The 17,321-nt window shown below is 44.2% G+C and overlaps 1 protein-coding gene across 2 annotated transcripts in view; it reads left to right on the forward strand.

The window, feature by feature from the left end:
- Positions 1-17,321, forward strand: part of ELMO1 (engulfment and cell motility 1) — a 1,412,865-nt gene that overhangs the window by 284,091 nt on the left and 1,111,453 nt on the right. For both annotated transcript variants that reach the window (XM_078688215.1, XM_078688216.1), the window contains one exon: positions 17,174-17,214. In XM_078688215.1, the coding sequence (XP_078544341.1) occupies positions 17,174-17,214 (41 nt within the window). The remainder of the gene's footprint in view (positions 1-17,173; positions 17,215-17,321) is intronic.

The raw sequence follows: 17,321 nt of genomic DNA on the forward strand, positions 1-17,321 counted from the left end.
CGAAGCTGCGCCAGGTCATAATCATTCGGCTCCCAGACATTCAACAGACACCGTCTCGCCTCTGGCATCGATTGCACACCCGTGACCTCACTCATAACTTCGTGCACGCGAGTCCAATAGCGCATCACTACAGGACATTCCCAAATGATATGGAGAAACGTGCCCACCAAACCACAACCACGCCTGCACAAACCATCCACAGAGAATCCCATGCGCACCAGTCGCGGACCAGTCACGTAAACCCTATGAAGAATTTTGAGCTGGACAAACCGGAGGCGCGCCGGGATAGCCACTTCCTTCGGGGAAGAGATCGCAGCCTGCCAATCCTCGTCATCGAGTTCCAGACCGTCCCCAGTCCATACCTCTCGAAGGTTACTCAGTAAGTCGGTTCTGGTATTGATCAACTTTTTGTAAATGAGTGAGATCGTGCTATCAGGGACATGCCCATCCAGTATCCGATCTTCAAGCGGGGACGCCTCCGGAATATCCGAACCCAGGGGAAAGATGGACAAAACCGCATGTCGAATTTGCGCATACCGAAAGGATTCTCTATCAGTCAAGTCAGACTCCACTTTCAGCTCCTCAAACGTCTTGATTCTACCCTTGGTCCACACATCATTCACCCTGCTGATACCGATCACATCCCACTTATCGAAACCCTTCGACTGCCAGAGGGATCCAAGTTTTTCCGACGCATAAAGCGGGGTAGCACGAGTCGGCTTATCAGTCCAGCCCAGGGCCGCTGTAGCGCGATACCACACCTGTACTGCCGTCCTAGTGGGGCCCGTGAGAGATTTGCCAACAGATCTCGCGTACAGAGCCCTGTTATAGTCTCCACCGGGTAGCAGCCATCTATCCATCTCAAACGCCGGGTTCGGTAAAGGACCGTAAGTGCCATGGTTGATGGCCCCCAGCTGAGAGGCCCAATAGTAGCGGCGGATGTCCGGGAGCGCGATACCCCCGTCGTACCACGGGAGCGTCAGCTTCGCAAGAGCGATACGAGAACGGCCCCCCCATATCAACTGTCTCTGTAGGCTTTCAATCTCACCGAAGTAGCGGGCTGGCACAATATCAAGTGTATTTTGCAGCGCATAAAGGAACTGGGGAAGCGACATCATCTTAAACAACGCCGCCCGTCCCAGAGGAGAGAGAGGGAGCCTACCCCACGCAGTCACATCAGCACGGAGGCGCTGGAGAGGGGGCAACAAATTGCGTTCATAACGAAGCACAGGGTCCAAGGTGATAAAAATCCCCAAGTACTTAAAGCCCTCCCGCACCACCGAGATAGGACATCCACGAGGCAGGAGAGGAGCCTCACCGTAGAGAACATAGACGCAAGACTTGGACCAGTTAATGACAAGACCGGAATTTGTACGGAAGGAAGTCAAGAGGTCAAAATGGACAATCAACGATTTCCGAGGCGACGTTAGATACAGGAGTATATCATCTGCGTATAAGGATACGCGATCTTTAAACTCCGGGTTCCATCTAATGCCCCTCAAGGATGGTTCCCATCTCAGCCAAGCCGCCAGTGGCTCCAAAGCAAGGGCAAACAAGAGAGGAGACAAGGGGCAGCCCTGGCGCATTCCCCTTCCGAGAGCAAAGGAGGCCGAGACACGACCGTTTACCACCACTTGGGCTAAGGGGTCAGTGTAGAGCAGTTTCACCCAGTCAATGAAGTTAGGGCCGAAGCCGAATTTAGAGAGAACCGCCCAAAGATATGGCCACTCCAACGTATCAAACACCATGGTGGCGTCTAGAGACGCCAAGACGGCCGGTTGTCGCAGAGTCGCAGCCCGCGCTAGGACTCCATGCAAGCGCCGGAGATTCAGTGCCGTGTTGCGATGGGGTATGAATCCGGATTGGTCCGGATGAACCAGATCGCTTATGACAGTGACCAAGCGGTTAGCAAGCACTTTGGCCAGGATCTTCGGTTCAGCGTTAATCAATGATATGGGCCTAAAGGAGGCGCAGCGGTCACGTGGCTTGCCGTCCTTGTGAATCACCACTATGGAAGCCAATCTTTGATCAGGAGGGAGGGAGCCCACCTCCAGTGATTCTAAAAACATCGACCGCAGATACGGTGCTATCACATCTGGACGGAGCTTGTAAAGCTCTATAGGGAGTCCATTAGGGCCCGAGGCCTTCCCCGAGCGCACCGAGCGGATGGCGGTCGCGACCTCATCAACTGTAGGCAGAGCCTCTAGGAGATCCCTTTCAGGGTCGGACAAACGTGGCAGCGAGATATCGCGCAGGAGCAAGTGGGAGTCCTGCTCAGGTCTATCAGATACAGGGGAGTACACTTCCCTGAAATAGTCAGCGAAACATTCAACAATATCAGCAGGGTCGGTGATACTCACGTCATTCACATCCACAATCACAGGAACCACTCGACTCACACATTCTCTCTTATCCAGCCAAGCGAGCAATTTCCCCGCCTTATCCCCCACATTATACAAACGTCCCTGCTGTTCTCTGCTCATCTCCTTCGCCGCATCTGTCACCATCGCCCTGTACTCGAGTTGTTTTAGACCCAAAAGGTGCAGCCTCTCCGGGGTGACCACAGACTCCAACTCCCCCTCAAGAACAGTAATATCATGCTCAAGTCGGACAACCTCCTCCCGCCTACACCTCTTAACATCGCCAATCAAGGAGAGGGCCTGGCCCCGAATAACAGTTTTATACGCTTCCCATAACGTGATAGAGGAGGACACAGAACCCACGTTTTCAGCAAAGTATTGGTCAATCGTTTTAATGAGTTCCACCCTGACCTTGGGATCGCGGAGATACCAGGGGTTTATCGGGGCCACTCTGCCCTCCGACCCCAAGTGAGCGTCCACTACCAACCAAAGCGGGGAATGGTCCGAGATATCCCTAGCTAGATGCTTCACCTCCCTTATGGAGGAGGCCTGGGAGGAGGGCATCAGCACATAGTCAAGTCTCGAAAGACTGCCGTGGGCCCCAGAGTGGAAGGTATACTGCAAGCGTCCAGGATGAAGCAGGCGCCAGCAGTCGGTGAGCCCTAGAGCCTCCAGGAAGTCCCCCAACCAGGATTGTGACTTCGCTATTTCACGGGGGGGAGTAGCGATCACACATCCCCGACACTACAGAGTTAAAATCCCCGCCCACTACAAGTAGACCCTCGGGGACTCCCAAGATCACTCTCCCCAGATCCGCATAGGTAGTAGTCTGGAGACTCGGCGGCACATATACGGAGAGCAGGGTAATAACCCTCCCCTCCCAGCGCCCCACAATGGCGGCGTACCGTCCCCTATCATCAAGGATGATGTCGTCAACAGCAAGAGGGAGGGAGTTCCGAACCAAAATGCCCACCCCCCTGGAGCCAGAAGTGAAACCTGAGTGCGCCATGAGACGATAGCCACGCCTAGTCATGGCATGGCACGTATTGCCAAGCAAGTGCGTCTCCTGAAGCAAAACCACATCAGGGGACAAACGTCGCAACAACTGCAACACCACGCCCCGCTTGATCCTATCCCCCAACCCATTAACGTTCCAACACAGTAACTTAAGTCCCCTACCCCCATCCCAAAGATCAACCCCCATCCCCACCCCACACCAGATGCGACACTGTACAGCAGGAGATCATCGATACTATGCCTTGAAGAAAACAATGAAACGGAAACCACAACCCCCCAACCCCCCGAAAGACCCCGTGCAACACACCCCCCACCCGGCACCCATGCGTAAGACTCAAAAGCCACCCGAACTTGCAGTGTGCCTGTCGCCCTAACATACAACTATTCTACGAGAAGAACCCCAGAGGAGGAAGACTCACCCACCCCCCCCGCTCACACCCCAATAAGATAGCACATTAGCAAGCAATAGTGGTATAACACCAGACCACAGCCGAAAGTCAATACAACGGACCGGAAGCCGATCCCGCCCCCTATTCCAGCTCCACCGGGCCGCCCCCGCTCCACCGGAGCGTCCAGAGTGTGCAGGATGATCTGGTCCCGGAGGCAGCGTATCCAGCCAGTCACTTGCCGCCCCTGGATGATCAAAGAAAAATGTTCGTTCATTGTACACCACACGTAGCCGGGCCGGGAAAAGCATAGCATATTTCATGTCTCTAGTCCTCAGCCTCTTTTTCACCCCCTGGAACCCCAGTCGCTGTTTCTGAACCTGATGGATAAAGTCCGGGTAGAAGCTGACAGTAGTGTTCTCATAAGCCGTAGGACCAGAGAGGCGTGACGCTTGCAGGATCGCATCCCTGTCCCGAAAGTTAAAGATACGAGCAATGATGGGACGCGGAGTGGCTCCCTGCTTAGGCGGGCCACCCGGGATCCTGTGTGCACGTTCTACAGCAAAAAACTTGCTGAGGCCCTTGGGTGCCAGGTGATTCAGGACCAGATCTTCCACCAGCAGGTCTACCGAGGATGCTTCCGATGTCTCCGGGACACCAACCACACGGACGTTGTTCCGTCTCGCTCGGCCCTCAAAATCGTCCAAGCGTCGAGTGAGATAGTCACGGGCGGCGCGCAAATTACCGACCTCTGCCTGTAAATCGGCGACGTCAGTAACAAGGCTAGACGTCTTTAGATCGAGGGATTTGACCCTTTCATTGGTTTTCGCAAGATCAGCCCTGATCAGGGTAACATCGATAGCGACCGTATCCAACTTGTGGGCCAGGGCATTGTACTGTTGACCCAGTGTGGCCTTCATCCCGGCAATGGCGCCCATGACGTCCCTCAACGACAGATCTTCATCCATCGGGGATTCTTCCCCAACGTTGGCCGGGGATTTAGTCGATCCGCCCGGAGAGCCCTTAGCGAGGGTATACCTGTCCATGACATTCGATTGCACGGAGCCCCCTCGCATTGCCGGTCTGGTCTTGCGTTTCTCACCCTCAGGCTTGGCGGCCATCTTAGTTCGTGCGCCCCGAAGGGTAGTTTGAGACCTAGTAAAAATGGCTAGACTCGATGCGCTCGCTGCAATGTGGAAAATAAGATGGGGACCTATCACCAGGTGAAGAGTAACAGGAGGCCGAGTCGCCAGTTGTTGAGGCGTGGGTTGGTCGAAAGCAGCAAGCCAGGGCGAGCGAGACAAAGTCAGATAGGTCTAAGCCCAAGAAACGAAACTGAAAGTAGACGACCGGGCAAGGGAGGCTCGCATGATCCGTTGTTATTCAATTACTGTTCGGCTAGCAGAGAAACCGAACCCGGGGCAGCACCATGGAGCAGGCCGGAAAAGTTCGAGAGTCCATATCTTCGGCTCCCGAAGTCCGAATCGAAGTCCGAAAACGGATAAACGATCAGCAGGGCTGTGCCAATAATAACCGGTCCTCTAAGTCAGGATAGGGTGCAGGATAGTCGGTGGAGGTGGCGAAGGTCCGGGAGCCCTGAGCTCACGCGACCATCTTGGGTGCGCGCTAAGCTCCTCCTCCTCCATTGTGCTGTTTCTTGAAAAATATTTTCTCTGCTACTGAGAACGTGCATGAAGAAAGTATGCTGTGACATGACTTGGCATAATTTCAGTTGCGAGTAGTTCATCCAGTCACGTTTTCTATTGCATCCTGATACTTGTTGTTTGGCTGAGTTTATTATAAATACATGAAAAAGCAGAACTGTGGATGCTGGCAGTTTTCTCATACAACTGATAGTGGTGATACAGTGTTACTCCAAATGTTACATACGCGGTATTCAGATGTGGATGATCATATAATCAAAGAGTAGGGCTGAGGCCCCGAGGTAGTATTTTGATGCACATACCACTGTGACTGACATCCAGGTGTATACCTCTAATCACTTTCATGGCCTGTGGTGTGGGACTATCAGATTTGTAGTCGCTGCTGCTGTGACTGACTGACTTTTCTAGAGCGCAGGGCAGAGGAGAGGATACTTAACAAGCATTTGCAATGCAATCGGTCTCACCTTTGGACCTTGTATGTATTTAGTTATGCAGCACATTAGCCTGGGTGCTGAAACATCTACTGTTCTTTAACATGAAGGGAAAAAAGCACCAAACTGTGTGACAGGCCAGGTATGGGAACACATGGGGAGAAATATTGCCATTCAGCGGAAATTGGTATAATCCAAAGCTCTGTTTTTAATATAAAATCAGGGCCTTCGGGGGTCATATAACTGAAAATACAAGAGTTGAAAAAAATATTATTGTCTATGGGTGCTCGTGGAAGACCATTTCTATGGACTGGCATTTGGAGAATGCTAAAGTGATTCTGGTATTTTGCTGACCTCTGCTGGCTGTTTTCTATCAAAAAAGTAAAATAGAGACAGTTGCCAGAAAAGTTTTTAAAAAAGGAAAGTCCCTCAGCAGAAAGCAATTCTGGTATTTTACTGACCTCTGCTGGTCGTTTTTCATTAAGACAGTTAAATAGAGGCAGTTGAACAGAAAAAAAAAGTCCCTACGCGGAAGCAGACAGGTCCTAGGGCTGATCTCCAGAGCCCACAAAGTACATACACACATAAGTATATACTAAAGTATATACAAGAGGTTGTGAATGCTCGACCTAAAAAAGAAGCAAATCCCTAGCGTACATTTCAATGACCACAGACTCCAAATCACATTTGGTGTCTGGAAATGGACAGGAAGGAGGGGAGCTTGAGGCCCCCAAAATGGTCAACATGCTCTCTCTGATTGTGCCAAACATTCGAAGCAGCCAGACTGGTTAGGCGAGTAGGAGAAGCCCTGCAAGACTTGTGCCTGTGACCAGGACCGGGGGCAAGGCCTCACAGTCTCCCAGCTGGGTGAAGGGATAGAATATTGGGACTTCAAAACCAGTGGTGCTTGTAGCACCAGTGCCTGTCTGCTTGCCGAAACCCATATGCTCTTTGCCAGCTCCCACCAAGCAAAAGCAAATACTCCACTTCGAGTGGGAGGAAGCTGTCAAAGTGCTTCTTCCCGCTGGAAGCAGATGTTTCATCTCTTTTCCTGTTGGCAGGGAAAGAGATGAAACTATTGCTCTGCACACAGGGAGCTGCCTTTCCATCAGCTCCCTATGTGAAATAGCAATGCCGGCTCTTGCAGGAGGCGAGGAGCCAGCTGGGACTGTGGAGTCCTTGAGGCTCCTCCCGCGGTCCTTAATATGGACACTGGGTGCCCTAGGTAGGCTCCAGGGCACCCAGGGAAACCCTCCCCATTGAATCATGGCCAGGCCCACGGGGATGGGGTCCCAGGTGCAGAAATTTGCCCCCCTCCTCACTGAAATTATGGTGGCCCCCTCCCCCATTTTAAAGGGAGAAAAAAGAAAAAGGGCAGAAAAGGCAAAACGGAGGGCACTGAGACACTTACACTCACTCACAGACCCACTCACACACTCTTGCACCCACTCAGAGACCCACTTAGAAAGTAACTCACCGACTCGCAGACCCACTCAGACTCTCAGACCCACTCTCAGACCCACTCTCAGACCCACTCGGGCTCACGCACCCACTCTCAGACCCACTCGGGCTCACACATCCACTCTCAGACCCACTCGGGCTCACACACCCACACGCACACCTATTCCCAGATCCACTGAGAGACTCAGGCACCCACTCACAGACCCACTCACCCACCCAGTGAGCCACTCACGCACTCACTCACACACACACTTAAACACTCATGCACTCACACACAGTCACTCACTCTCAAAGGTTACAGGTTACAGTTAGGAATACAGTTTAAAAAACATAACAATTCCGTGAAAAAAACAAAGGTTACAGGGACGTTATCGTTGGGCTAAGATTTCACTTATATAAAACCATAGAATTTCAGCAGTTATAGTTGCCTGAGCTAACTATAACTTACGCCCCGCAATGCACTGCTTATGACCTCATTTAATACATCAATCATTACATGATCAGTGACATCACAGACCCACTAACTCACCCTTACAGCCTCTCGTGCACCCACTCACTCACCAATACAGCCACTCACACATCCACTCATAGACACACAGATAGTTATACACCCACTCTTACAGCCACTCACACCCACTCAGTCACCTATACAGTCATTCACACTGCTACTCACTCATTAACCGTACAACCACTCAAACACCCACTCACCCTGACAGCCACTCACACAGACATTCACTCTCCAATACAGCCACTCATACCCACTCACTACCTATACACACACTCAAACAGCTACTCACCTACCCATACAGCCACTCACACACTCACTCCCTCACCCATACAGCCACTCTCATCCCCGGACAACGTCGGGACGGGCTGCTAGTAAATAAAGTGACTGCGTGCTACAGTATCTAGAAATAAAGTGCCATTGTGCCTGAAATTGCAAATGCCGTAGTAATTTAAGATTAATCGGGTGTGCAAATGTATGCTGTATCCAATAAAATTCATCTAATATCCATTGTGACCAGTTAAAAGGGAAAGGTTGATGACTAAAAGCATATATAAGAATACCGTATAAATATCAATCTGAAGAAATAACAGTGTCCCATTCTAAAACGACCAATAAAACAACAAAAAGATTAAAAATACTACCCTTCTGTCCACAACCAATCATTTAAACATTGGGGAGGCCAGTCACTAAAACGAATACTCATATACTTGTCTTCTGCTCCTTAGGCCATTTCCCAAATGTGGTTGAAGATTCAACTATCCTTACAGGCTGGGGAGAGTGCATTTCATCAGTTGTATTTTAATTTACTTAATGCTCTCTATCTCACCACTGCAGGGCCAGATCTATTATTGTTTGAGGAATAGGGATGAGATAGGCAATCAAAAAGGTATGTAGATCTTCTGTAGCGTTTAATCCACCCAGAGACTTAGAGTCGAAATCTAAAATATAAGTTGTCTCCAGGCATCGTAGTTTAGCCTCTCTATCCCCCCTCTTCTCATCACGGGGATAGCTTCAATAGCATAGTATCATAGATGCTGCAGGTTACTATCATGTACTGCCTGGAAGTGCCTTGCAACTGGGTAACTCTGGTCCTTGTTGGTTATCGCCCTTAAGTGCTGCAAGCCACGTTTGTGTACTGCCAGCTTTGTACTACACACACACATATATATATATATATATATATATATATATATATATGTGTGCGTGTGTGTATATGTTTGTGTATACATATGTGTGTATTTATATATAGATCCCATACTTAGCAGTAAGAGACTGACTTGTAAAACGGAATTTGCAGTTTGTGTTGGAGTGTTCGGTATGCTGTGCATTACTAAATCATAATACACAATTAATCAAACGTTATTCTGATAATATATATATATATATATATTCACTGAAAAAACCATAGGTTATAGACCATATATAGTTAGGAATTAGCATTTAAAAAACCTTATTTTACTCACACAAAACCATTGAAATTCCATATATAGTTAGTTGTACTAACTATATATCGCGCACCCGCAATCCACTGCTGATCATGTCACATATTACATCATTCATGACATGGTCAGTGACATCACTGATGACATCACTGATGACATCTCAAATGACATCACTGATGACATCACTGATGACATCTCAAATGACATCACTGATGACATCACTGATAACATCCAGTGACTGTATTTTTCTGTAAAGTTAAAATATGTCTTACATATTGAAGAATGAGTGGATGTATAAGTGTCTTGATGAAGGATTTAGTAGGGGCATGACTGACTGTATGAGTGACTGATTAAATGTGTCTCACTGAGTGCATGGGTTAGTGACTAAACTGTCTTAATTTGTGCATCATTATGTCTGTTGTTCTGTAAACTGCTGCATGTGTTGATCAGTAGCTATATGATTAACTATATGGGTTATTGATTGGTTGCCCAAGCATTTGTATGGGAGACTGAGTGTGTGTGTGGGTGGCTGGGAGGTGTATGACTCTCTGCATAGATGTGTGAGCAGTTGATTCACTAGATGTATGGGTTCAAAAGTGCATGTGGAAACAGCTGTATGGGCGGTTGACTGTGTGCATGAGTGTATTGGTGAGTGAATGGATATCTCAGTGCTACATGTCAAAGTAAGTACATATGTAAAATACAGTACATGTGAGAGTTGACATATATAAATAACTGTGCATAAGAGCCAGTGAATGTGTGAGTGGCTGTATGGATCATTGTGAACTTGTATCCAGGATTGTATGAGTGAGTAAATATGTTTTAGTATATGTTTGAATAAGTAAGGTGTGTATAACTGTATAGTTGAGGAAATGGAGGTGTGATTGATTCTTTGCATGACTGACTAGGTGTGTGAGTAACTCCATGGATGAGTGACAGTCTGTGAGTGTATGTTTCTACTGAGTGTATCTAAGATTATATAAGAGTCTGAAGAGGTTCATCATAATATCACATGAATGATGTCATCAGTGATGTGATCAGTAATGTCAAATGAGATGTCATCAGTGATGTCATCAGTGATGTCATTTGAGATGTCATCAGTGATGTCATCAGTGATGTCAAATGAGATGTCATCAGTGATGTCATTTGAGATGTCATCAGTGATGTCATCAGTGATGTCATTAGTGATGTCATTTGAGATGACATCAGTGATGTCATCAGTGATGTCATCAGTGATGTCATTTGCGATGACATCAGTGATGTCATCAGTGATGTCATTTGAGATGTCATCAGTGATGTCATCAGTGATGTCATTTGAGATGTCATCAGTGATGTCATCAGTGATGTCACTGACCATGTCATGAATGATGTAATATGTGACATGATCAGCAGTGGATTGCGGGTGCGCGATATATAGTTAGTACAACTAACTATATATGGAATTTCAATGGTTTTGTGTGAGTAAAATAAGGTTTTTTAAATGCTAATTCCTAACTATATATGGTCTATAACCTATGGTTTTTTCAGTGAATTTTCAAGGTTTTGTAAATGCTAATTCCTAACTATATATGATCTATAACCTATGGTTTTTTCAGTGAATTTCAATGGTTTTTTATTAGCAAATATATATATATATATATATATATATATATATATATATATATATATATATATATATATATATATATATATATATATATATATATATATATATATATATATTACCTACTGGCGGTCGCCACATCCATGCACCCTAACTTTTTGTTTTCAGCAATCAAAATCCACCAATCACTGTTACTGCTTCATGAACACAGAAACTCCACAGTTTTTTTCATTTCAAACTCTCATTTTTTCAACTGCCATTTCATTGCCACACTTCATCTGACTGCAGGAGAACCTTCTCTCACCATGTTTTCTGTCTGGATTGTTGGTCATAGTTATATTCACTGGGCTCAAAGGTACGTTGAAAGCAGGAATTTACCTAACCTCAATTTACAAGATGTGGAAATTAAGTGGTTTGGCCACAGAGGATTAAAATGTCACCAATTGATACCATTGGTGAAAACCTTTATGCATTTGCCCAAACCTGACCTGTTAATTGTGCACTGTGGAGGTAATGACTTGGGCACTTTGACTGGTGTAGGTCTGGAAATGCTTTTAAAGGACACCTTTGAGCAATTAATGGCACTTTTTCCTCAGACTGCCTTGGTATATTCAAATATATGCCAAAGACAGAAATGGAGGTGGTCAAACCAATTTTGTCCACAAATTGAGAAGTCGAGGAAGCATGTAAACAAATCTGTTTCAGCTTACATGAGAGACCATGGAATGGGCTCCCTGTACAACAATAACTTGCGTTACTACATGCAAGATATCTACAGAGGAGATGGAGTTCACTTCTCAGATGAGGGCAACAGAGTTTTCACTCTGAATTTAAGAATGTGCATTGGTACCTACTTATAAGTACCTAAATGTACCATAAACCCAAAAGCTCTTCTCAGAGCTACCCTACATCTGATCACTCACAATTATTATTTAACTCTAACATTTTTCACTAATTTTCAACAAAATACGCTACCGGGGCCGCTACCCGGTACGCGAACCGGGAGCTAACCTCGCGAATTTTTTTTAAAAAATGTTTTTTTTTCGCACATATAAGCCTCCTCAGCCACCCTCAGAAAACCTAGGGGGTCAAGATAACTCTACCGTGCCCCCTTCTACCCATTCTGAACATTATTTGCCCTCCATCTTGTATCTTAATTCGACCGAAACACAAAATGGTGGACTCCCGGAACGCTTAAGGTCCGCGAACCGGGGCGCTCAACGGTTCGCGTACCGGGTCGCTCCCTGGGAAGCGCACCATCAAAAAAGGTGGGAAAGTAGTTCACACAAAAGCCACTTGAGACAATTTCACCAAATATAGATTAGCTCATACTACATACCAATCCCTACCATTTTCACAAATTTGATTGGAATTCCATTTAGCCATTTAGCCTGTAGACCTCTCTAAATACCGTGAGGTAAATTACTTCACAAAACACATCTGAAGTGTTGGAATTGACAACCAATTAAAATGTTACTTTCATTTTCTACTTTTTTTACCTGACATTTGATTGGTTATGTACCCGAATATATATAAAGGAAGAGAAGGAAACACAGCCATTTTGACTACTACTTCCTGGTGTACATTTCAATAGGATTTTCATAAATAAATTCAACTTCTTTTTAAAGGTAAGTTGTTATTTTTAAAACTGAAGTATATTGTGCACTTTAAGTTAATATGGCAAACTTTTTCTGTTAGTTATATACTATCCCTCTGTAGTACTTATAAATTTAGATACAATTTTTTATATTCCTACTTCCACTCTGATACTATACACTGCCCAAAGATAAATTCACTGTTAAAAACTGCCTATCTAAAATTAATCCCAACAGTGCCCTACCTCTACTAATATATATTTTTTTTATGCAAATTTCAGGGAAAATGGAAAGCGAACAAAAAATTTCATTTGAAATTGTCCTTCCAGAGTCCAACACAGAAATCATTGATCCAAATGAGATTGAATTTATGGATGAAACTTGGGACCAAGAACTACTGCAATGTGTACAAGCAGTAGATAACCTCCTTGCAAATGAGGACATTTTACAACCTCAGAGACTACAATGTATATTCCATGATAATTATGAAATTTCTGACAATGAAATGTTAGAAAGTTTAATAAATTATGAAACACAATAAAAAATGCTTAAAAAATAAAAAAAAATAAAAAATAATCAACAAAACCAACAATCAATTAACATACAGCATTTGAAAAGTCTATCATTCATTTTTCATTGCAGTACGCTGCCCAGAACGCTTCCCGGTTCGCGGACCGGGCGCTACCCACGCAAAAAAACAAAAAAATTTTTTTTTTTTTTTGCCCCGCGGGGCCCTTTTAAAGCCTCCACATTAAACCTAAGGGGTCAGGGAGGATCTACTATGCCCCCTTATGGTTATTTCCACCTTTGTTTTGGCCTCCTTTTGTCTCTCAATCCTACCGAGAGACAAGATGGCGGCCGCTCCGGACTGTTTGGAATGTTTACAGACGCCGGATAACCAATCAGCTTCGCTACGCGAAGTTCCGGTACGCTTAAGGTCCGCGGACCGGAGCGCTGCCTGGAGCGCGCTTACAGATATATATCTTTTTTTAAACGTTAATTTCTCAAAATCCACTGGAGCACATATATTGAGACCTACAAAAGGCACATCGGGCTACCAGTCTCTACAATTTTGCCAAGTTTCGGGCAAATCCATTCAGCCGTTCGGGCTAAAAGTGCGACAGACCGCCCTATGGAAAACTCAATGTTAAAAACACGTTTTGGGACCCCCCTTTTTTCTCGGCCCCCCCTTGACGAACCCCCCCCCAAATTTCCAGGGGCTGCTCAGAAACAAAATGTTCCATTTTCCAGAAAATTTCAGCCAATTCCGTCCACAAACGCCAAAGTTATTAGACATAGAATTTTCAAAAATCCCATAGGGAAAAAATCCTAACTATATATACCTACTGGCGACCGCCAGTAGGTAATATATATATATATATATATATTCTTTACCACACCAAACTTTTCCATTCAAAGAAGGCGCTGACTCCGTGAATCTCAGTTCAAAACGTTTTTATTCCATGTTCAGTTGCTGCTCAGACGCGTTTCGGCGGCTTGCTCCCGCCTTGCTCACTAACATCTGTATTACTGAATCATTGCTTCTTTATACATGTTAAGTAAGTCATGTGATAAATCTATCTGCCATTTGACTGGCTGTTACTATGTTAAACATGAACCCACCCCGTGAATTACCATAAACCAGTTAGTGACTTGCACATTTCAGTATTGCATGTTTAGTCTTTTTTCACTAGTTATATTTAACATATATTTAGACAACCACTTCTAATTTACACATTATAATTACACTCCCCATTGCCAAAATTTAAATAAACAATTTAACCGGATACACACAATTAATATTGCCCCTTAAAAAATATCATTATTAGCGTTATACCTCTCAGACTCGAGTCTGTTTTTTATAGTTTTTAGTTACGGCATACTAATCCCAGGAGTCTCGGCATGTGCCTATCCAAACCACCCATGTTAGCCGGTGCTTACAATTTGACATGTGTCGCTCTGTAATTGGATGCGCCAACATGCGCTACTGACATAAAGGTTTCCCTGGTTTAGGAAGCCGGTGATTAGTGTGTTACTACCCATCCTGCTGACCCTATAATGACACGTACTCCTCGAGGTGAGTGTTCGATCAGTGTCATCATGTTTGCTGGTATGATCGCTCGAGATTCGGCCAGTATATACACACAACGGAATACAACACAAATTGTAATACATTCATATAAATATATATATATATATATATATATATATATATATATATATATATATATATATATATATATATATATATGATCAAGGCTAGGATTGGCCGAAATATGTCATATGCACTGTGGAATAAACAAACTTTGTGAGGAGATAACATTGGTGTCTGCGCCCATTCTTTTTGAAGTGGTGAAGCAGTGGGCTTGTGCATACATTTATATATAAATAAACACACACACACATATATATATATATATATATATATATATATATATATATATATATATATATATATATATATATATATATATCTGTATATATATATATCTGTATATATATACACACACACACACACATATATATATATATATATATATATATATATATATGTATATATATATATATATATATATGTGTGTGTGTGTGTGTATATGTTTCTGTGTATATATATGTGTGTGTTTATATATGGATTCCATACTTAGCAGTAAGAGACTGACTTGTAAAATGGAATTTGCAGTTTATGTGTTGGAGTGTCCCTGTGGGTTGTGGTATATCGGCAGCACTAAACTGCTAGCCCACAAGCGGATACTCCAGCACATAATGGCAATCCACAACAAGGATCAAGCCTACCCAGTAGCCAGGCATTTCGAGAAGTGTCATGACAGTAATCCTGTACATTTACAATATTTCGTTTTTGATGTAATTCCACCCCTGAGAAGAGGAAACCGAGAGGTCAAACGAGACTTATTTTGTTTTATTTATAAAGTTTTATATAGCGCAAACTTGATCCCGAAGGATATCAGAGCGCTTTACAATTTGAGGCAAAGGTAACAAATCAGAACATTAGTCTGGGTTAAATGCCAGTGAAGACTTATTTACATGCTTATAAAGAGTATCCAGAGATATTAGGTAACTTGTATATATAGTTAAGTTAGTTCCACCTCACTTAACTACTAACACGAGAATCTATATATTCCATAAACAGAACCCCTCCTTGCATAGTAACATTATTTTAATTATTTAATTAGCACTGTGCACTTTTCTGCACCGATAGTGGGTCAGTAGGGTGATTCTTACGCACTGTTTAGAATTAAGACCTAGGTGACTACAACTATACATAGTTTTGCCTCAGCCCACTTGGGCTTGATTTTGATCAACTATCGCAACAAGAAGTGATACATCATGACACTTGAAAATTGTATCAACATTTATTTTTAATATGTTTGTTTTATACAATGTTCTGAACTACAAAGTGCAATAATGATGATGGTATATATATATCCAATGCACTTTGGTAAAAAAATACTGGCATTTTTAGCTTTTACAAATCCAATTTGGGAATGTTTTAATAGATTTTAAATGCCATTCGTTAGTACCATTATTTTTACTTTGTATGCAAATTGTTTTTATCATTATATTTATACATTTATGTATTTATTGTGATATGTATTCGTATATATATTTGCACCAAGTGAACCTCTTGTTGAGTAGTTAATCCCCAGTCCTGTAATAAGATTTTAAAATACATAAAGGGGGCAGGGTAGGGGTACCATGCCCCCTTAGGCCCGGTGGGGTTCACCTCCTGGCCATAAACGTATTTTTTTTTTATGGGATCCGCCGTCCCGTTTAAAAAAAGAAAAACACAGGCAACCGCCCTTTTAGCCGCTTGGCTGCGCCTAGAATTCCACATGCGCGGTTCGGTCGGCTCCGGGGCCGCCTCCGCACACGCCCACGGTGATGTCAGATGACCGGGGGCGGTGCGACGCTCCGAAGAGGTTAAATAAATAAGCCCCCCCACCACCAAGGATGTCAGCGCAATGTTATTTGTTAATGGGTAGTGCGTTGTGTGACCCCCCCCCCCCCCCACACACACACTGCTTGAGCCTTGTTTAGGCCCCTAGAACTCCATTGTGTGTGGCCAATTGATATATTATGGGGACCGGACATGCTGCCCCTTCCCAGAGCCGTACACCATCCTCGGGACCCCATTTCCTGGACCTGATTAATGCAGTATGCGATGGACCCAATCATGGAGATACTAGTGATACTAGTTACTACTGGATACTAGTGAGGGCAGGAAATGCAGAATACACATCGGTTGACTGCATCAAGAGAATATGCATTAAAAGTTACACTTAGCAACTCTTGATTACCTCTTTCTAGCAGTGCTGAATTTGGAGGTGCAGTGGTAATCAAGGAAATATGCTATCTAGCCTGGAAGTGGGCTAGTTAGCCATGTTCAATCATGGAGCATGAGAAATAATATTCAGTGGTTGCTTCTTTTGAATGCCTGTTTACCTGGGTCACTTATATTTCCGATTAACCTCGTTGGGTTTGCTCAACGTGTTTAGTATTCCACGGTTTATCGGTGAGTAACCACTGTATTCGAAATTTAAATATATCCAATATCTGTACTGCCATACATAATACTGAATTTTGCTCCGATTGATTATCACAAATCTTTGGATGGCTAAATGTTTGCTGATGGAAGCTTTTGAAAAGAAACACGATGTTCCCTCATCATTTTTTCTTTTCTCTTATAGAAAAAACCACTGTCGTCGATAATAAAAGAAGTCTCCGATGGGTAAGTGATGATCAAAATGTATGTTTTCTAATTTAACGTCGTAACATACATCATACATAACAAAAAATATACCTTAGTCTGTAAAGTATATTCTGAAGTGCACATAA

This window comes from Lissotriton helveticus, chromosome 4_1 (assembly GCF_964261635.1).
Source record: "Lissotriton helveticus chromosome 4_1, aLisHel1.1, whole genome shotgun sequence".
In the NCBI taxonomy this organism is placed as follows: Eukaryota; Metazoa; Chordata; class Amphibia; order Caudata; family Salamandridae; genus Lissotriton; species Lissotriton helveticus.